At 34.2% G+C, this 22,788-nt stretch overlaps 1 protein-coding gene across 1 annotated transcript in view; it reads right to left on the bottom strand.

Annotated features, from left to right (window-relative positions):
- plum overlaps window positions 1-22,788 on the bottom strand; it is a 139,865-nt gene that overhangs the window by 9,612 nt on the left and 107,465 nt on the right. Inside the window, exons 3-10 of the mRNA XM_036361733.2 lie at window positions 9,853-9,999; window positions 9,540-9,737; window positions 9,321-9,471; window positions 8,151-8,219; window positions 3,324-3,639; window positions 1,351-1,743; window positions 1,048-1,291; window positions 522-958 (exon numbers count right to left, since the gene is read on the bottom strand). Coding sequence (XP_036217626.2) covers window positions 522-958; window positions 1,048-1,291; window positions 1,351-1,743; window positions 3,324-3,639; window positions 8,151-8,219; window positions 9,321-9,471; window positions 9,540-9,737; window positions 9,853-9,999 — 1,955 coding nt within the window. The remainder of the gene's footprint in view (window positions 1-521; window positions 959-1,047; window positions 1,292-1,350; window positions 1,744-3,323; window positions 3,640-8,150; window positions 8,220-9,320; window positions 9,472-9,539; window positions 9,738-9,852; window positions 10,000-22,788) is intronic.

Here is a 22,788-nt window from a genome sequence, read left to right as displayed (position 1 = left end):
GAATTGTCAAAGTCACTCCGACCATTTGTCGGATAATATGCGGTTAATAAAGAGCGTCGCAGTATATTAAGCTGTAAAGAGTTTTGAGCCGTTTGCTTTCAAGTAGCCAAAAAAATATTTATATTTACTTTTGAAGACGTCTCATTTATTGCAATAACAAAACTCTAATCTCAAAGTCATCAGTTTTTAAGGTGACTAAAATTTTACCTGTTGATTACAAAACATCCGGTGCAAAGAAATTAAATACAACATGACAACACCGCGGGGAGACTGGAAAAATTCACCGCTAAATATTACTTCGTCAAATAAATTAAGAGGACCATTACAAATAAGTCTTGGCTTAAAATTTTCTGCTCGGCTAAACTCTCATATATTATATGTATATACGCGTAAGTAAAATTTAAACACATTAATGGGACAAATTTGAGTGCCAAATTAATTCATCAATTCAAATTTTAAATAAATCATCAATTCTTGAAACAAAGTATTTTTGAAAGTTAAAACACACTCATAAAACTTACCGTTTTCCACTGTACATAGCGAAAGTCCTGCTTCAAATGTTCATTTTCACGTGTGATAATCAGTACACGTAATTTTATGCGATTAAAATGTTCCAGCAAAACACCCGTTACATTTGACAACACTACCAAACTAAAAACTTCTTCCTCCAACTCCACATGACTGTTGTTGTCAATATAGCCTGCCTGCGCGCTCCTCAAAACCGCACGCGTCTGTACTTCATTGAGCGCATCAATATCACAGAGCTTCTGAGCGACATCCTCCTGCGTGAGGTCCACGTGCTGCACGGTGCCACGTAGATGTTGCCTAAGTAATTGCTGAGGATGCGGTTGTGTGTGATTGCCGGAGAATTGAAGTATAAAATACTTTTTGCCTTTCAACTCCGGCTGTGACCAAGTAACAAAGGTATCATTGCCCATGTGCACCAAATGTAAGAGTACTGCGTAGGGAATAAGAATAGAAATACGAATGACATAAATTAGTTAAAATTTGTTTACTATCTTCCTTCCCAAATAAACAATAACTCACAGCCTTGCGTGCAGCATGTCACCGGTGGGCTTCTTAATGAGCTGAGTATTGTCTGTTGTTGCGTCTTGTTGGCCAAGCGTATCTCTGAGGTTGGCACTAGAACGCGTGTGATCAGCTCGAATGGACGGTAAACGGGTAGGTGGCTTGAAATTACCAAATGTGAGGTATGATTTAGTTTCATTGGGGCGAATGGGGAAATCCAACGATGTGGATTATTCTGCACAATGTGCACAATGAAGAGCGACTGTACAAGAGATTAATGCTCACATTAATACAAAATGAGGAATAATTCTTGAAAGTTACCTCAAAAAAGTTGCTTTCAAAAGTCACATTGATCGTATTAAAGCTAAGCGCATAGCAGCGTATATTCTGCAGTGGGTTCTGCAGCAGCAAGCCATCGTCTTTGTTGCGGAAACGCAATTCTCCCGCGCTGTATACCTCCCCGGCGATATTTCGTGCAAAGCATTGATATATGCCGGCCTCAATCGGATCGAAGGAGTGCAAATGCAATTCGTTGCCAACAATGTAGCGTGTGTAGGAACTTTTGAGAGGAACCCCATTGTGATACCAGCTTATAACCGGCCGGGGATTGCCGGTGGCGTTACAACGAAATTGCAACGAAGCGGTTATCAGTATCTCGTACGAGATGAGTGGCTCTACGATCACCGGCGGTGAGGTAACGATCACATGAAAAGTCTGTAAATGAAAGTAAAAAAGAATTAAGATGAAGAAAAAATTACATACCGATCATAAGTTTTAATTTAAATATAGTTTATGTCTGTTAAAAATTCTCACTTGCACTTGGAGGTATATAAATTTCTAAAGGTGGTCGTATTCAGAGATGTCTAACGTTGTTTTCTCTTTGAAGCCTTCGTTGAAAATGTTCTATTAATTAATATAAAAGATAGTTGGCTCAATCTTTTCACCCGAAAGCTCTCTTCTACTCTTACATCAAAAAATTCTTGAATGAACTTTACTGTAAATTTATAAAATAAAGCGACCGTAGAGCTTTCGTAAGATTTAAGCTCTACAGAGTCGAATATATAGCAAGAATTTTTACAATAAGAGAGGATCAGAATTTGACTGGAAAAGTCCTTTGAAGCGAAAATTAAAACAAACAAAAAAGTAAGGAAGTGCTAAGTTCGCGCGTAATCAAACATTTTATGCTCTTGCAACTTGCAAGGATCAAAGCCGGCTAAATACCTTCAGGTGTTAAAAAAACTTTATATTGCGAAAGAATTCAACATTTATTATTCGACGAAATCGTTAATAGATTATAATCAAATTTGTATCTTATTAACTTACATTTATTAGGTATCTCACATACAATCACCATTACACCTCTCCGTATATAAGGAGTAAAGTCAACTAGATGTTTGAACATTTTAATATTAGTTATATGTGGCCAAGGCCAGTTTTCACCTTTTCCATTCCAGATACGGGTTTTCACCTAAATTTGGGTGATGACACGCCCATCATTCAATTTTGACAGCGGTGCTTATAAAAATTCTTCAAATATCATTCAGAGTAAAAGATTTAATGTCTCTGACGTATATATTTATAAATTTATCGCATTTTTAGTATTTTTTAACAAAACCGTTATATGGTGAATCGCCGGAGTTATCATCCGATTTCACCTATTTCATACTGTCGGTATCGATGCTAAAAAGATTTGACCTGGGTGAATTTAGATATTCTAGCTTTAGGGGTTTAGGAAATATTTTTTAACTGCAAATGAAACCCTCCAAATGCGATTCCTTATACCAAGTAATATCCTTATAACTTATTTGGAAGTTTAGTTTTAGCAATTTTTTCGTTCGAGTAATGGCGTTTTGTGGGAATGTCGATGGTCCGATAACGCCCATCTGCAATACCTTCTTATTTTGCAAAGAAACATCTGTAGTTAATTTTATCAAAGTATCTCATATTTTGCTCGAGTTATAGCTTGCACAGACGAACGGACGAACAGACAGTCACCCGGATTTCAACTCCTCTCTTCATCCTGATCATTGATATGTATATAACCCTGTATCTAACTCGATTAGTTTTAGGTCATACAAACAATCGTTAGGTGAATAAAACTATTATACTCTGTAGCAAAATGTTGCAAGAGTATACAAATTATATTATCATCATCTAAATATTGGAGAGTGACGATTCGAACAAACAACTGACATAAATCAAACACAATTTCATAGAGAAACCCTTTATCCTATAGTAAATCCATCAATCCCGGAATCTTAGTTCATCAAGAATAATTTCGTTTTCATTCTTACCTCATTACTTCTCCCACTTATGCAGCTGTAGTAACCTTGATTTGACTGGCTTGCATTCTCTATAATGATTTCATTACTGTGATTACTGATCTTCAGCGCTGCATTATTCAATGTGCTTCGATACCACCACTCAATCAGCGGCCCATCGATCTGATTATAACAATATAATAGACAGCTGCCACCCGTTGGTACATACTGTGTCGAGTTCTGCAGACTGGGTAAAAGTTCATTATGGCTCGTGGGTGTGGGATCATTGAACACATTGAAGGCCCATCTAAACAGCGTCTTGGAGGCAAATTGATTTTGTGCTAAGCATCTAAAAGATACGAAAAATAGAAAAATTCAAATTTATAAAATTAAGGTATAATATAGCATTTGGGTATAAAGGTAGATCACATAAAAATTAAAACATTTTGAATTTTTCACTTTAGACGGTTAATGGCGTCACAAACCAAAACATATTGGAAATGGTCTTTTTCACGAATAAATATTATCATTATTATATCATTGAATATAAAACCAGGGGACTTAAGCGCCTTCCAAAAAATTTTCTTTAAATTTTTTTTCACCGATTTCCTTTAGTATTTCTCTTCACAATAGCGGTGTTGATTATGTCTTGAAGGAACATAGCTTACACATATTAAGTACATATTTGGCTTATATGTCAGTAATAGCTAACTTCTACGTTAAGCATTTATTTTTTATTGCCCCTAATGCATGGAAACAGTCCAAAAATGGGTTTGTGACGAAGATTAACATAACAGATAATGCTACGCTCGTGCACGTACGCAAATCCATTTCGTAATTCATGAATGAGTTGTATTAGATTAGATTTGAAAATGAGGTATGCACTGCGACCTAGGGTCTATTGTGCCCTCTCCTCCATCACATGCATTCCCAAAGTCCCAGCACCCTGAAAAACTCCAGATACTTGCTGGGTGCTATTGAGGCAATGTGATCCCTGGTCACAAAAATGGAACCGAGGGCCTTGAACCTGCGTCTACAAATTGCGGTGAGTTGTATTACATTAAACGAATGAATACCCTGTAGGGAAAGCTGGTAGTGAATGAATGTAATAATCTAATTTTACAATTTTTAAAGAAGACAAAGATTTTTAAATTTTAAGTCAATGTTCAACAATTCGATATATTTATATTGAAGAAGAACATGAAGAGTTTCTATTGCTTAAATTAGTACCATCCCTAATAGTAGTAGTAATATAATCCTCATATTACATCTATACTCAAATATGTATAATAGACATGATATATTATAGAACTTGTTCAGTACAATTTTTGACAATACCATAAACTCATCCTCCAGCCTTTATATGCAGAAAAAAGGCAACCAGGTTAAGCTAGATGACGCAATGGTCCAGGTAATCTGAATGAATGTCAAAGAAAGACCATTGGTACCAGCAGACATGATAATCAGTAGGCCTCTGCTAGCTAGCGCAATCTCCTTCATATAAATGAGCATCCATTACAACCCTTAACCTCATTGACTATAAGCTCGTGTTTCATAGAGGAACGACTAGCCCGTTAAATATAAGACTAGTATGAGTAGGACGGAAGGCACTTCTGTCTTACAGCTGGGAACAGGTTGAAGCTTTTGTGTCTTGCGCCTGGATGACTGAATCTTACATAAGCTGGACGAGCGCTGGACAACTTCTAGCACTTGCCCACTCGCAAGGATCTTCTTCATCACATTAAATCACAAGAGGTGAACTCGCCAATTCTTGGCTCTCAATAAGGTTCGCTTTTCTCTGCGTTCGAGCGGTAAGGTTCAATATCATTTGATCAAATTTGAATGGTACAAAGCTTTCAGCGAAGTGACATCGGATCTCAATATCTCCTATGGGGCGACTCAACACTTTTTTTTAATGGTTTGGGTATGAAGTGTGTCAATGCTAAAGTCCTACCAAAAGACTAGAATCTTTTGAAAAAACCACATCGGATAGATTTCGAAAAGAGTTGCTTAATAACGTAGCAGAGAACAGTCCAACAATCTAGCGAATGACGTTTCAAAGCGAGACGAAACCGAAAACACTAAAATTCGCTGAAGGCACTTAACGCCATCCCAGTCGATAGGCGATAATAAAGATTAGTCTAAAAATATGTGAACAAAAGTTTTTTTTGTCAGTCTGGTCCAACTTTATAAGATGCCAGTTGTAAAAATGGTTTGGTAAAAAACAAAGTAGAATCATTGCAACACTTGCTAAGTAAATGTTTTGTGTTTGCGAGATCAAGGCTGAAACATCTTGCTGTTTTCTGGCTTCATCAAAGACTTTTGCAGCTCAAGTACGATCCTCATTTCAGGGATCACCTTAATCAGAGAGATCAGATCAGAGCTTAACCTAACGTAACCCAGTTCGGTACTATTTCACTTTCCCTATAGGGTATATGCATATGTATATGTATATAAACATTTGCGATTTCGCCTCGAACTTATGTGACAGTAGTAACGTCGCGCACCCTTATAAACTGTGACCACAATAGCTTATAAGCCCTAATTATGCTATACTTACTCAGCGCAGCCAACAAAAATAAACTATACAAAAAGAACTTACTGAAAAAACATCACCCTAGCGCACCCTAGGCTTGCCCCCTACATACCAAACTTTGTCGTCCGGCAAAGGCACGCAGTTGACTCTCCACGACTTCTGTGCTTTGAATTGATCGGCCAGCAGCTGCCATTAGGGCGGCTAATGTATGGCTGAATGTTGATTGCGACAATTACGCTCATCGTTGGAGTGCGAAATTTGCAGCTTGTAAATATTTCGCTACTGTCTACTTTGCCGCACGCTTTTCAATTTCGCTCGCATTATTGCTTTTTTCTACTTAGCTGCTTCTATGCGTGATACCGTCGCATAACATAACACAAATAAGTAAGATATACATATAGACATTTATCTACATATATCTATATATTTATGCCCCTGTTGTATCTAATTGTTTTAGGCAATTTCTAGCCTTTGCCTTGAGCTTGTCAATAAGTTTGTGTGTAAGACTAGTTGCATGCCACATAGCACATGGCAAACATAACGTGCTGCCCTCGTTTGTTCGCACTTGTTGGCGTTTTTATTTTCATGGTTATCTTCGCAGCCCCAACTTCTTGGTCGCGCACCTGTGACGTCAGCAGCGATTGCGGCCGCAACTGCTAAAACAACAACATAAACAGTCGTCAACATTATCAGTACAAGTGTTAATAAGAACATGTTTTCTCGAATAACGTTTGGCGCTTAGAGAAACATTTATTTTGTTGTATGTTGTTGTGTTTCACCAACGCATTAACCAATTGGCAATTAGAGTGACCAGAGTAGCGTAAAACTACAATACACCGGACAAAAAGAGTTGTGCAGTTAGTAATAAGCCTCGACAGCAGCTGCTCATGTTTGTTTATGTTGATTTTGATGTTTGATGAAAGCTGTTGATACTTGTTGCATTACAACAACATAAAAAACAACAAAGCGAGCAGTTAAACCGATGCATGCTTTGCTACAATGTAACGCACGAAACAAGTTCATAGTGATTATATATTATCATGCAACAACAACAGGTTGAATTATAGGCAGCTTAAGCAATTAACCATATTTTTCAAGTCAAGTATAATGTTATTATAATTTAAGAATACCCTCTATGTTACATAAATTTGCTTAATTTTTTATACACTTACAACTTGTTTCAAAAGTATCGCGTGTTTTTGTTTACATGGCGGTTCTCTTTAACAGTTCGAAGGGCACAGGTAAAAAAAGGAGGCTGAAAAGTTCCTACCGTTTTAAAGGAGTCACAACCTTCGAGGGCGGTACACTGATTATAGCGATCTTAAATGTTTATACTTTGGCAACATGTTGCTACAGAGTATAATACTTTTGTTCACCTAACTGTTGTTTGTATCACCTAAAACTAACCGAAATAGCTATGAAGTTATATACAAATGATCAGGATGACGAGACGAGTTGAATTCCGAGTGACTGTCTGTCTGTACGTCTGTCCATCCGTCCGTCTATGCAAGCGATAAATTAAGTAAAAATTTAGATATCTTGATGAAGGGAGGAATGATTTGGCAAATGGGCGGAATAGGATCATTTCCACGCCCACAAGACGCCATTAATTGAAAACATAAAAATCATAGTAGCAAGAGGCACGACTGGACTAAAACTTTTTAAAAACTGGCCGTGGCTCAGCTTTCTAATAAGTTTAATGTACATATCTCTTAAACCATTCAAGCTCTAATAACCAAATACACTCAGAGAAAATCCTTTGGGCATCCCTACCCAAGCTGTGAAAATGTGAGAATTCGGATGATAACCCCGCCCACTCCAAATATAACGGCGCTGTTAAAAACAATTAAAAGTGCGATAAATCTAAAACTAACTGCGCCAGAGTCATACAATTTTACACCCAAGATGGTATAAAAACACCCTATAGAAGCCGGTGGACGATGAGCGTGGCACCGCGCACTTAGGTAAAATCTCATGTCTCGGGACCTACCCTTTCTACCATATTCGGTAGGTAATATTAGCCTGACATTCCTACATTACAGTGCTAAATCGGACAAACGCCACTCCTACTTCTCATATGAACCAACTTTAAATTTCATATAAACCAACTTCAAATTTTGATCCTTCTATTTTGCAGTATAGAAATCACGAACCAATAAATGTATCCAGATTTGCACGAATAGTGCCTTTGAGGGGTGCCAACTTATGACCAAAAATATCTCGGTCGGACCAAAACGAAAAAAAAAATTCAAATATACACAAAATATTTAAAAACTTTATCTGTATTGCAAAACAATTTTATATAAATTAAAATCAATACTCACTTGTAACGTCCTGCTGCGTCCAAAGTCAATTTCCGTAACACCAGAGTGCCATTGGCAAGTATTAAATACCTGTAAAATTACAAAAGGAAATTATTTCATTTACTAATTCCACTTGTTTAATCATGAATTTGTATCGCTGTAAATACTAGTATGTCTGTCTGCATGCATGTATGTATTTACATGTACATATTAAAGGTAATGAATAAATGAAATCTGAAACTGCCACAATTATAAAGCGGAAATCACTAAGACTCAAGCGCACAAAGAGAGTCATCGCATTAATTAAAATAGGCAACTAATAGACATACATATACCACAGTAATGAAATTTTAAGCTTGTGAACTGAATTGCTATTGCAATATTTTTTCTAATTCAGACGAGTCTAAATTGAAAAATATTTGGTAATCAATATTGAGTAATTTTATTAAATAAATAATCAAAATTAATTTAGAATTTAAAAATGCCACAAGTTTAGAATTGAGAACTTAAAAATAGCACAAAAATTTGAAGATGTTAAATACGTAACAAAATAAATAAATATATATATAATTTAAAAAAAATGTTCTCTTTTATAGAGTTGAAATAATTTTGTTTTTTAGCAAAAATAACCAAATAGTTATTAAAAAAAAAAAACCAGAAATGGCATTAGGCGCATCTCCATATGTATTGAGAACTTTTTATACCCTGAACAGGGTATATTAAATCTGCCACGAAGTTTGTAATACCCAGAAGGGAGTCCTAGAACATATGGATAGAAACGAGCTGAGTCGATTTAGTCATGTCCGTCTGTCTAAATATACGCTAACTCGTCTCTTAGTTTTTGAGATAACGATCTGGAATTTTGCGCACGTCTTTTTCTTTCAAAGAAGGTGGTCATTTGTTGGAAACACCAATATCGAACAGCTGCAGCATATAGCTGCCATACAATATCAATAAAGTCAGAGAGATTTTGAATGGAATTGAAATAAAAATATTAAATTTCAAAATACTCAGAGAAAATTGGCAAAAATTGCTGTTACAATTCCACTACATAGAAAAGTTTGAAATAACTTTAACTAAGAAGCGCAAACAATAAAAAATGTTTATAGGTTTCCACTTAAGATGCGACCTTGGAGCTATTAATTTAAAATTGAGTTTTTTTTTTATTTATGTTTTTTTGCTTCTACTCGCCTGTTGTCTTTGAATTGCTTTGATAACGGTACTTTTCCATAGAACCAGCTAATATTTGCCGGTGGCACACTTACGACCGGGCAGTCGAGTACAAGCGGTTGACCCGCCTTAGCGGTTATGTTTGTGGAAGTTACCGTTACGCGTTTAAGTACTGAAAAAAAATGAGAAAATAGTTAAATATTAACGATTATTACAATGTAAGAGTGTTCTCTTATTTACCCGGATATTCCACAGTAATGAGCACCGAAAGTATGGCCGTTGTGTTGACATTGATTTTGCAGCGGTAAGCGCCAGCGGCTCGCTCAGTGGGCGGTAGGCGTAACGTGCCATTACGATAGATTTTGAATTCGTTCCGTCCACTGTGGGTCTCCACAATTTGGTCATTGCGATACCAGGTGTAAAAGTAATTTGTATCGTCTAAGCGCAGAGAAGAAAGAGAGAGAAAAAGAAAGTAGAAAGAGAACAAATATATACATATATATATCTGTGTGTACTCGCTACAGGTGTAAATATTCATTCATAATTTGCTCACTGCTAAGATAGTAGTAGTTCTTCTCGATGCTGGCGTAGCACGGCAGATAATGATGTGAGTAATGCTTGGTGATTAATAATCGTGTTGTTTCTGGTTTGTCGAGTTGCATAAATGGTCCAGAGATGATTTTATTACCGTTGGCGTTAACTGTAAGACAAAGAAGCATAAACATAAATATATTAACTAAATATTAAACAATTGTGATTGGAAAAGCCAAACAATTTAAAATCAGTTGGGGGCTTCTCGAATACATAATTAATCAATTAATTAAAATCTAAGTATTATAATAATATGTTTACATAACATTGGCCTTTTAACTCCGTGCCACAAGTCAACTGCCATTGATTAATAAAGAATGCTTAATTATTAAAGAGTAAGGAAGGAATAAGTGCGAGTACAACCGAATATTTTATACTTTCACAATTTAGAAAAAATCTATTTCACTCACTTTCAACACCAAACAACAGTACTCGTATGTCTACGTCAACATGTTGACTTAAAGGGCCACACATTAAGTTTGGGACGAACGTTTTCGAAAACATATTTTTTTTTGCATATTTTGATAGTTTATCTCTTTAAAATTAAAAAAAAACTAAAAATTTAAATTAACATTTTAAATAATTTTTGACTTACAGCTTTCTAAAACGTATCCACTCAGTTCAGTCAGCTTAATGAGTTTATTTTTATACGCGTTTTTCTCAAAGCCACTTTTTCAAATTTTAAATCAACCGGTTTTCCACAAAATTCTAATATTTTTTTTCCAAAATTTACCATTTTATTAGACATGCTTTGTTTTTAACAATTATTGTGCAGGAAATATTTTTTTTATAATATGTTTTCAGAAGAGCAGGATACTAGGTGTGCCCTTAAAATTTGTTTAACATGTAGTTTGATTAGGCTGAATTTTTTTTTTCAACTTTTAAATCGATTCAAATGCCAAATTATACTACACGCGTACAAATATTACCAATATAAATATCTCAATTTTTACTGTAGATTGAATGGACAGACGCACGAAAAGACAACCACCCCGAATTGAACTCGTACCACGATCCTGATCATTTTGTTATAAAAATTCTACAACAACCGTTAGGTGAACAAAACTATTATACGCTGCGCAACGTGTTGCAAGAGTATAAAAAATGTTTTGTAAAGATAAATGCAGGTGTTATACCTAAATAACAATTATCATTAATTAGTATTATAATTATACGCATAATTTAAAAAGAGATAGGTCGGGGTTTTCATTACACTTAATTTATGCTGGTCAAAACGTAGTAATCAGCATTAGCGTATTACTATAATTACTATAATTTTATGTAAAAGTTATCGATGTAGAAATGTTTTTACAAAATATTATTGCTCAATGAATTATAGTTTAGCTTACGTCAGTCAAGAGTGATGTTTAATGCAAAATATCGTAAAAACTCATATTACATACCTGGGAGAAGAAAAATTATTATAGAAATTTAAATAGAAAATAAAGAGCTGAATAAATTTATTATTAATTTCTTTCCATAATTTGTCGATAGTATCATTTTAGTAGGATTGGTTCTTTGCTTTAAACTGGGTCTCACTTTCGCTGCTTGTTTTCCAGCAACAATTTTCTTATTTTCTGAGAGCAGCAAGTTGCACTATGGCAGAACCGGATAGGTTAGACTCGAAGGCAATTTAAAGTTAAAATCATTATATTTTCCCATTGTTTTTATTAATTATGAGACATATGGGAAGTACATTGTTATTAGCCCACTTACAACTCAACTTGCCGGTGATTTGCCATACCCAAATATTCATTTACGATATATCCAGCATCTTACTTTGATTTGGATTACCAATTTCTCTATCAACCTTATCTTATAGTCATTCAAAACAATTTTTTTATTTTTAAATATTTTGGCCATAACATCAATTTAGAAAATCAATCACGAGCGGTTACTACGCCTCCCACCGGACCGGGGCCGTATAAAACTCATTAAACCATTTTTTTTAAATCAGCATACCTTTTTATGCTGTTTTCCAAAATACTTGAACTTGCGTCACTGAAAATGCTATATCTCGTTAATCAAATGTTCGACTACTATAGACTGCTATAAAATATTTAGACGTGTCTACTAGTACTAAATAAATGTCTTCTTTCTAGTGGTTCTCTCTCATAGAATCAATTGATGTTCGTTTCTCTCGCCTTCTTCTTGTTTCTTAGCAAGACAGTTCTGTTTCAAATCCGCTACTAAGCGTCACCAGTTTTGCACGTTCATCTCTTTGAGGTCATCGAATACTGGTCATCAATACTACATATCTATTTTTCGGTTTGCCCTTATTTCACTTCCCCTTGGGCTGTGTTCTCAAGGCTCTTCTCGGTGCTCTTTGATTTGGCATTCTTTTCACGTACCCAAGCCTGCGTGTTCGCAAGACTTTTATGAATTTTATGAGGTTTTGCCAATTAATGAGGTGTTCAAGCTCAAAGCTGTATCTAATCAGGTTGGAAGATGACATATACTTGTAGCATTAGATACAACTCCGAGCGAACACCTCATTAACATTTAGACTTTCATATTTCGCAATCTTTACCAATACAAGTACTATTTATGTAAAAGCGCTGTATAGGTCCAAAGATGATATGAGTTTTTATATATTTTATTAACATACTTACATATGTATATATATATATTTGTAAGCATTTGACAATTTCATCGATATGTACTTATAAATACATACATATGCATGATGTATAAGTATATTCATACAATTATGCATGTGAAGATAGGCCCGTGGCAAAGTGTAGTAGAAAATAACTGATCCGTGGCAATTTTATTACTTTTTCACAATCATGCGGATTTGCATACATAAATATTCATGTACATACGACATCCATACATACGAGGTGTGTTTAAAGGGAAAGGTAAATTTTGAATTTTTTTGAGAAGCATTTATTTATTCATCAATATCTATTTGATCCCCTTCAAAGGAATCCCCCTTGGATATAATACATTTGTGCCAACGCTTTTTCCAATGCTCTAAGCACTTCTAAAATGGGCTTTTCGGTATGCCCATCAGCTCTTTCTTCGATTCTGACTTGATCTCATCAATTGTGGCAAATCGCTTTCCTTTCATTGGTGTCTTTAGTTTTGGGAATAGGTGGTTGAGACATGATTACGTTTTTGTTTTTGGCCAACAAATCACAAAACATTAGAGAAAATTGAAAGGCATGAGCCGATTGATATGCCAAAAACCTCTGCAACTTCCCTAATAGTGATTCGACGATTTTCATGAACAATTTTTTTCACTGTTTCGATATTTTTTTCGCTTGTGGACGTGCTCATAATGCAAGCACATGATAAACATATGTGTCCGATTATAACAAAAACAAAATATCGATAATCGAATGTACACAGCCCGCAAAAAATCTAAATTCACCTTTTTCTTTGAACACACCTCGTATAATCATATGTAAGTATTTGCCAACCCACACATATCGATGGCGAGATCAAATTGCATATACTTACATGCTTAACACCTTAAGCAATGTTTATGCGAAATACCTTTTAGCGAAACAACAACAAACAAATCAGCTCATAAAAATTTATGAATACAAAAAAAGTCATAAAATGTGATTACTTATTTATTTATTTAATCTGTGCTCAAGGTTTCAATAAATTTCTGATAATTAAATTCTAATAAAATTGCAATACTTGAGTGCGAGAGTGCTTTCCGGGAATATAACCTAATGCTCGCACATACAAATGTACCCGACAAAAAATTGTGAGATTGTAATATTTAAAGAGAGTACACCGAGATTGCTGTACAATTGGGTATGAATTATTCTTCTACACATGCCTTTAGCATACAATTAGGTATTAAGTAGTCCCAAACGAATATCTTTAGAGTTAACTAAGTCGGTATAGATTTGTAGAATCTTGGTTTACAAAACTCTTCATTGTTGTCACATACACGATTAGTATATTTTTGTAGACTTTCAGGACAAAACGGTACAATTACTCTTTATACTTAAAGAAATGGAAACAGGTTCGCTGCGCATAAAAAGTTTCGATTAGTCACATGTTCTTTTGCGTCTAATCGCGGACTCATCCCGGACTTTTTGCATTTTTTGCGGGTATATATGTACATATATACTTGTATGTATGTACATATGTAAGTATGTACATGTGTCATTTAACTAACGCTACATATGTTTATTTATGCTAAATACGACTTTCAATTAAACAGTTATTTATATGCTTGTACTTTTGCGTTTCTTTTGTTGTTGTTCAGTGCAATCAGATTTTCCATCTAGCAATTTTAGGTTTGATTGAATTATGTACCGTAGATGGTAGAGAAGAGATAAGAAGTTGCATAACAAGTTATTAATCGATTGTATGAAAAATATGCGTTGATACAACAACAATAACCATAAACTCAACGTAGGTGTGTAATTACAGAATGCAAGTTTCGTAACCAGGCAAGAAACGCTGCAGTAACAACGCAAATGAAAGGCATGAGTCAGCATTTGTCAAAGTATGCCCTCGCAATTTGCAAGAATCAGAGGCGTGTGAAATAGGTTCCAGGTGTCAACAAGACTTTATTATACAATATGTTGCATATGATCTAGGCATTTGTACTTGGGTGAAAATCTCAACTGGTTACTCTCATTATACCTTGAGTAGGGTATATTAATATTGCCAAGAAGGAGATCGTTGGAAGGAAACGTCGGAGGCCATGTAAAATATACATAAGTATACACAATTGGTCAGTGTAACGAGCAAAGTATGTTATGTCGTTGTCAGTGTAAGTAAGCGTTCTGTTCGTATATACGCAATTAGTCCCTCAGTATTTGATGTATCGATCAGCAGCTGCTCATTCTCGGAACCTCCGATATCGGACCACTAAAAGATATAGCAGATATAATACAAGCAAACCGATTAAAATCAAGCTTTTTTTTGGCAAGATAAGTATCTTAACAAAATTTGGTATGGATTATTGTCGAAGGCAACGCTACAATGTCCGAACAAATTGTTCAGAGCCGACCACTATAGCATTTAGCTGCTATTCAACCTGACTGCTGCTAAGTAACCTTAATTCGACTTCAAGGTTTTTTATATCAAGCAACTTGACTAGAAGGAACTAGCAAAACGTTTTCCGTTGGATGCAAATCGTTGACCGGTTACGTTTTCAAATTTTGTTATGTATATTTGCTATAAGAAATGCACATAAAAATGTTTTCCAGATATTTAGTCATAATGAAAAAATAATCTCTCCGATTTTCGAAGTTAGCTTCCAAAATCGAAATGTTTGCCTTCGAACTATGAAACTGAGCTTATCGAAAAAGTCAATTATGACAAGTTCATAAAAAATATGGACATCAACTACATTATGCTAGTTTTTCGATGGTGTATAACAGTTTTCGATATCAAGCTCATATGATAGATGCTACCAGGTTTCAAAGTCGGGCTGGTAGTTCTGGCATTTAATATTTTAATTTTTTTCGAAGATTCAACTTTGAAACTAAGCCAGAAACCTAACCACTCAATTTCATTAATAAATCTCACATATTGACCGATATCTACAGTATAGAGTCAAACGAAGACCTTGTTATCCTTATGTAGGTATTACATATTGTGGCCAATAGTCGAACGGTTTTAGATAAACTTTGCAATATATCATATACATTATTTGTACTATCTTTTCTTTCGATATCTTTATTGATGTTAACGTTAAGTAAGAGAATTCGATGGTACTCAGAATGTCGGCGTTACATTGGAGAAAGTCGTGTTTGTAGCCCAATTTGGTGAAAACTCGAAATGAAGATTCCTATAAAAATTGAGCGGTGTCATACTCCATCCTCTGGAATGCTCTTGTGGCAACTTTATTGTTAAATTTAACATTCCTGGAGATATGGGAGGCAGTGATCATACTTATAATATAAATAATTCGATATATATTATCTAATACTATATATGTTTTCGTTAATGGTAGGTTAAGTGATGTTCTAACAGCAGTAACTTGAATGGAACTAAAAATTTAAATGTACAAGTATTTATAGATGCTTCTCAGGAGGCATAAGGTAAGCGGAGGAGCGGTTGTAAGTATCCCTGAGGTGTGAAATTTATAGAGCCGGAGAAGTATTGATTCAAAAATTAAGTGAGTTTCTAAATGCGAATTAAGAAAAATAAATCTAAGAGATGAAGAAAACATCATATAGATACAATGGAAAAAGGTTCTTCTAAAGTTGTTTCTTTTTAACAGGTTGCTTGGTAAAAGTGTTGTTCTAGCTTCGACAGTTCGATACCCAATTAAAATTTGCGTATTGCCATTTTATTGGGCTATCTTCAGATCTTGTTTGATGGTATACTAAGATATTTTGTTTCCAATAGTGGTATACAAGTTTCTGACTTTATCTGACAATCTACAAAACACTCAATATCGCTAAATGCAAAATGTTAGCTGTGAAAGTCAAACTTAATGAAGAGATGTTCTCAATTCTTCATAAAAGAGGTCTGCGCAAATCTCCACGATTTGAATATTCAAGCTGGACATAAATACTAATACTCACTGCCTTCTTACACGCTGCTCAAGGGTTAGGTAGTGTGATATATCAAGTCTTATCTGAAGTTCAGTAGTCCCTCAGTTTTTAAGATATCGATCTCGAATTTTGCACACGCCAATTTCAATCGAAATCTGCTCATTTGTTGAATCTGCCGATATCAGAACACTATAGCATATATGTAGCTGTGATTCAAACTGAACGCTCGGAATCAAGTGTTTGCATGCAAAACTTTTCCATTTCAAAAGATATCTTTAAGAAACTTGGCAAAGATTTTTAACTAAAGGAATATTGTAATCTCTGAAGAACCACTATAGCATATAACTGCCATACAAACTGAAAGATTGGATTCAAGTGCTTGTATCGGAAACTTTTTAATTTGACAAGATATATTGAAGAAATTTGGTATGGCCTATTATATAAAGCAATCATACAATATTCGAAGAAATTCGTTAGATCGGATCACAGTATCCATATATCTGTCCTACAAGCTGAACGATCGAAACGATCAAGTTCTTATAAGGAATCTTTTGGATTTGTGAAGGGTATTATTACTTCTGTGCAAACGAAGTTGACGTTTTTCTTGTTTAATCTACCGTAGATGTTTGGTTAAGCTTTTCTACCTATGAGGATACTTTAACCAAGATTTCGTTCCAATCGGCGAAGCACTGACGTTGCTTAGGCAAATAGGTAGCCAGGTAGACTTTCTCTCCTTAGTCAGTGAACCACTTTCCCAAGCGTCATATACAAATACATCTGCACCCACTTAAAAGCATAATCTAAGTCCATATGAATTGGTGTTTTTCCCATTACAAATGCTCATGCGGCAGCTTTGAAGGCAACAAATCTATCGCAATTGCAGTAACATGCAGCCAAACATCGAAATTCGTTTACGTACGAGTAATGAGCGCCTATGTATAACAACCACGTAACAGCAGTCGACATTCGTATTGGCAGCGTTTGGCGCATGCGTAAATTTACGTTTTCAAACAATTAAAAATGAATTTCGCGATTTCTGCAGCAATTGCCAAGCAACACATGCGTCGGCAAACATTCGTATAAGCACGAAGTCACTTTGCAGTGCAAACATTCAAATATATATATATTTATATAAACTTTGCCAAAGCTTGTTGACATGTGCGCGAGCAAGTTTGCGCTCCTGTGTGGGCGATAGGAAACGTTTAATTTGAAATTTAGTTTTATGACTCTCTTAATTTATTCGAGTATGATTTCGGAGTTTTGTTTCCCTGAAATGTTGCCCCCAACGTTCGCTGCAAAATTTTAACGGCGATTGGCTTGCTTTTTATGTAAGTTCGTTTAACAACATTTTTCGCAACTTTTCGTTTTAATTTTTATCAAATTCGCCATAAATCTGCCAAATTTTGAATTTATGGTTTTGAAAAATGAAAGAAAGCAATACAAAAATGTGTTACATTGAATTCAACTTTTTTTTTAATGTTTCTGTGCGTCTATATACATTTGTGTAACTAGGTCTGACTGAATGGTGGCATTTATTTTGCAATAATTTGAACATAATAGGAAAAAGGAAAATATTAAATATTTAGTATAGTATGTCTATTACGTAATTTTTTAATGGGATACTTTTAATGGTCCCGATGAATTATTGTGCCTAAAATATTTATGGCATACGCTTTGATGTCTGAGCATGTCAAAAATACGCTCGGTGGTTTGGTATTGTTAACTGTCAAAATTTCTGAATCAAATTTCTTTCTTTTCACTCAAATTTCACAAAATTCGAGCAAACATCTAGAAAAGATTTTATATATACGAGTAAGTATTTGATTTCAATACATATGTATTTAGATGTATGAATTCAGGCCTTACTAAGACGGGGGGTTCAAAACCAAATTTAGTGTTTAATATGAGGGCAGTTCTTCTTTCTGTGTAAGGGACACATTTAATGAATTTTTTCACATTTCGATGGATTATACATACCTTTAAACGTAACATAAGAAAATAGTAAAATTCTAAATCGATATCTCAAACCACAGTCAGTCTTCTGATATCTCAAACGGTTTTTAGTAACAGTCTTCTAAAATGTAACTGTTTAGTCAAATCAGCTTCCTCAGTTTATTGCGTTTTTCTCGAAACAATTTTTTTTGAATTTGCTTGAGAGATTCCTCGGAGACAAATGATTTGATCACTAACAATTTTTTCTTTATGTTTGGTATAAATAAGTAGTTCTCCATACAATGACCTACCAGTTTTTTGATCTGACTAAAATCAAATTTTGGCAGGCAAAAACGAGCAAATTCTAGTTAAATTTTATTTGTTGTCCATTTTTGATTCTTGTACTGTGCTGATAACACAACTCCATCCTGTCGATTAAATTTTGTTTCACTTTTCCTAGCATAGCCAGCCGCATACTGATATCAAACTCTGGTTGTAACCCTTCTTTAGTTTTAAATCTTATAATGCAATAATAAGAAATTTAGTAGATAGTTACTGGAACCTAAAGAGTCTTTTGAGGATTATGAGCGCTTTAGATACGGCAATTTAATAATTACCTTGCACAATTTGTCACACATTCTTTTAGTATTTGAAGTAATTTTGGACCTGAACCATGTTTTTGAAATGATGTTCTCGTGTTAGCTTAGGATGGTTGTTGTATTAACTATACTGACAGTAGATTTGACCGATGTCCCTCTAACAATTGTCCAACCTTACAAAATTATATTTGAAACTGAGTTCAGTGGTTCTCGTTTACCTTTAATGATTGCTAAGGAATTACAATAACATATCTTAGTGATAACAATATCTTAATGAATATGAATAAATTTGTAAAACTTCAAAAGATATGTTGACAGTACTTATTTAGATAAGGATCATTATGGAGCTTTTCGTAAAAACATCAACAGTAGAACAGATCGAATTTGAAGCAATCAGTAGGTAATTTTTAGAAGCGAAACCTAATCAAATAATCGTCTTCTAATTATGCCCAGTGTGTCACAGTATCGACTTGCTGTCACAGCAGCTTATAGACTTTGGGATATTAATGAAAAAATGTTATGAAAGATTAAGATGACAGTTTTGATACCTTAGTCCGACATATGAAAAAGTTTGGCTACTCGGAATTATGTTGACCGATCGATAAATTTATATCAAAATAAATTCGGGACATCAGCTGGTGGAAACTCCATTTAAAAGAGACTCCACATACGTTTGAAGAGGAGTGATAGTTCCAGAATACACAACGTAGATAAAATTAAGAAATCTCTAAGTAAAATATTGTTTTAAGAAATGTGTGAAGCCTGATTGAGTTTTTTTAGTCCACTTTAGAATTTCAAAACATCAAACTTTTTTTACTTACCTATACACATATCTAATATAGTAACGTATATAAAGATTAAAATAATCTCCGAAAATTTATTTCTAAATTTATTTTCTTTTCGTAAAATCAACGTCCAAAACTTTAAATGAGCTTTTCTGGAAGTGCTGATTTCAGAGTCGATGAAAAAAATTTCTTCGAAATGATTGAACCGATGTCCACACGATCTTTTTAGATAGATCTGTCAGTTAATGATCGAAGGAATAAAATTTTCGCCGACAATTTCGATTTTCGAGCTTAAAAAGGGATAAATAGCCTCCGATACTATTACAAATAATAAAGTGTTGACGGCACTTATAAAAAAGAAAAGGGCGATTATTAAAAGTAGTGAATACAGAAGTTATTAATGTACAGTATTAGATATTATGGCAGATTAGTGCCACCATTTGTATGCAGAAAATATTTTAATAGCTTTGTTTTTAATAAATAATAAAATTATCAAAAGTAAATATGTAAATAAGAATCTATTAATTTTGTTATCAAATTATTTCATGCAATTTAAATTTATTAAACCACTCTAAGTCAACATGCTCCCCAACCTAAATAGCTGGTTGCAAATAAAGGTATTAACTGTATACTGCATTACTAGACACAAGAGGTTGGAGTTTTTAACAATTTAAGCACACGATTAAAATAATAACCCAAACAAAGATTAGCCAGCTCACAACATGAAACCACCTGATGGCTTGAGTCCGTGGCAAATTACATGTAAAAGCGCCCATTCAGCAGCGAACACGTCAAATAGCAGATAACTTAATTATGCTTCGGAAAATTAGTAATAAAATGCTGCAATTTATAAGGCAAATTTCAATATTTAATAGTATTATTTTAAACCGAGGATTATTAGCGTTGACCACGCACGCACAAACAATAGTGCATTATTAACAGTAGCTAAAACCGTAAATATAGGTATACATATATTCAAATGTGGTTATATCCCCCTTTTACATGTATATAATGTGCACTACATAAGTAGATGCATATGTGTGAAAGTAGGTATGTATAGCCCTGCAAGAAATTCCAGATAAGTTTCTATTCAATTTGAAAAATCTTCGCGAATTTTTTATTAAGAAGCTAAACTTATCTGCTGTCATTTCGGTGATTTAATTGTTTTTTGAGGTGAACGTCATCTCTGATATTCTTGTGGATATTTAGTGAAATATGGTATATAAAGTTGGTTAAGAATTTGATTAAAAAATTATTTCTTTATATGAAATTATTGTGCTTCTAATGAAATTAATTTCGATAAATATTTGCAAAAGAGTTTGACGAGTCTACTTTTTAGGAAACTCAAGCACTTGAGTGGAAAAAAATATTTAGTAAACAGCGCTGATAACAACGAAATGAAATTACGCTCGAAAATCAGTTTGGCAGCACTACAGAAATACCAGAGGTTTTTCACATCTCTAATCGATATGTCGATAGGCAAAACAGACGTGAGTAGAGATCACAAAAGAGAAGTTTGCCAATTAAACTGACAACCAAATGATAGCGAATAGCCTTGATCAGATTTGAATCTCTCTAATTTTAAAAGCTCAATTCACTAGGGACAAATCGTCAAAAGTCATTTGCGGCGAATCGAACAAACAACTTAATGGCATATTAAAATTGAATTATAATATAACACCAATTTAAAGAGACATCCACTTATTATCTTGAGATGAATTAAAATGGTTTACTTTATTGTTAATTTCACAAGGGAAGCAAAAAAATGGCGAGTCCCAGTCGGTAAACAACTGTGTTTACACTCCATAAGAGTTAGGATACTCAGAAAACGTACGTGGAGACTGCCAATTAGTACTTTTTAGGAAAAAATGCACTAATTTCATACTAGTAAATTTTCCCAGAGGGCATGTACACATGCACGTGTGTAACTAAGCATAGAAACGGCGAATTGTAGCGCCAGCCAAGTCGCACAGTAGGTGGTGAACCGCAAGAAATATGACTTTTTCACCATTAATAATTTAAAATAATGACTCTTATAATCAACTCTAATTAGCCTTTGCCATTAGGTAAGCAAAATAAAATGTATATACCCACATACCTATTTATAAATGCATTTCAAGTGACTCAGTTTCTGTAGCTGTTCTTTAATATATTATATAACAATTTATATAAAATAAAAAATATTCTGCTAAATTACTCTTTCTCTCAAATGCAAAACAATGAAATGTGACTGTTGTTGTGTATTACATATTCTTGTTGTCTCTCGCATGCAACTGATGGAGTCGCTGGCTTTTCAGGTATTTCTTTTTTGTGTGTTTTTGTTGTTGTGCATCTGCATATTGTGCAATGATAGTTGCGTTGATAAGCCTAATGAATCAACTTTTAAATTGATTACGTACGCTCAAGTGAGCAAGAAAGGGGCAGCGCCTAGAAGTTCAATGACAAGAAGTGCTTTGATATTCAAACTAGTGTCAATATTTATTTTGTTGAGAGAGAAATTTCAGATTATACATGCGTAGTAGTTTTTTATTTTATATAAAATGCACATATACATATATTTATAAAGGTAATATGAGTATTTTAACCGAAAATTTTAATTTTACATGAAGTGACACAATTTTAAAGTCTTTTTTTACGTCAGGACTTGGAATCTAAGACAGTCTTCAATCTGTATACTCTAAAATCATATCAATCATCCACTTTTGCCACAATATCTGCCGTAAACTCTGCTAAGATCAAATTCTTTGTTTCTTTCCCTCTATCAGATTAAGTTATTGAAATAAAAATTAACAGCAATACTCTTTCGAAAAAAATGCTCTTCAATATTCCTGCATAAACGTTTTCCACATAAAGACCACACCTGTTCATGAGTATCGTTTCACTGAAATGCACATTTCACTTTAGAAAGTTAAATTTTACCATCGGAATATGTATTTGTTGCTCCACAGTCTCATAATTCCTAAAATTTAAGCTTTTGGTTTATAAAAGGAATGGATAACAAAGGCAAAAGGTGTTTCTACTATCCAATACTTTATGAAGGTTATTTTCAATTACTCTAATAATCTAATAAATCGATTTGAAAGGAAGAAATTGATTGATCAGT

Source organism: Bactrocera oleae, chromosome 2, assembly GCF_042242935.1.
Source record: "Bactrocera oleae isolate idBacOlea1 chromosome 2, idBacOlea1, whole genome shotgun sequence".
In the NCBI taxonomy this organism is placed as follows: domain Eukaryota; kingdom Metazoa; phylum Arthropoda; class Insecta; order Diptera; family Tephritidae; genus Bactrocera; species Bactrocera oleae.
The sequence above is the reverse complement of the archived record's forward strand: the minus strand, read 5'-3'. Positions and strand labels throughout refer to the sequence as shown.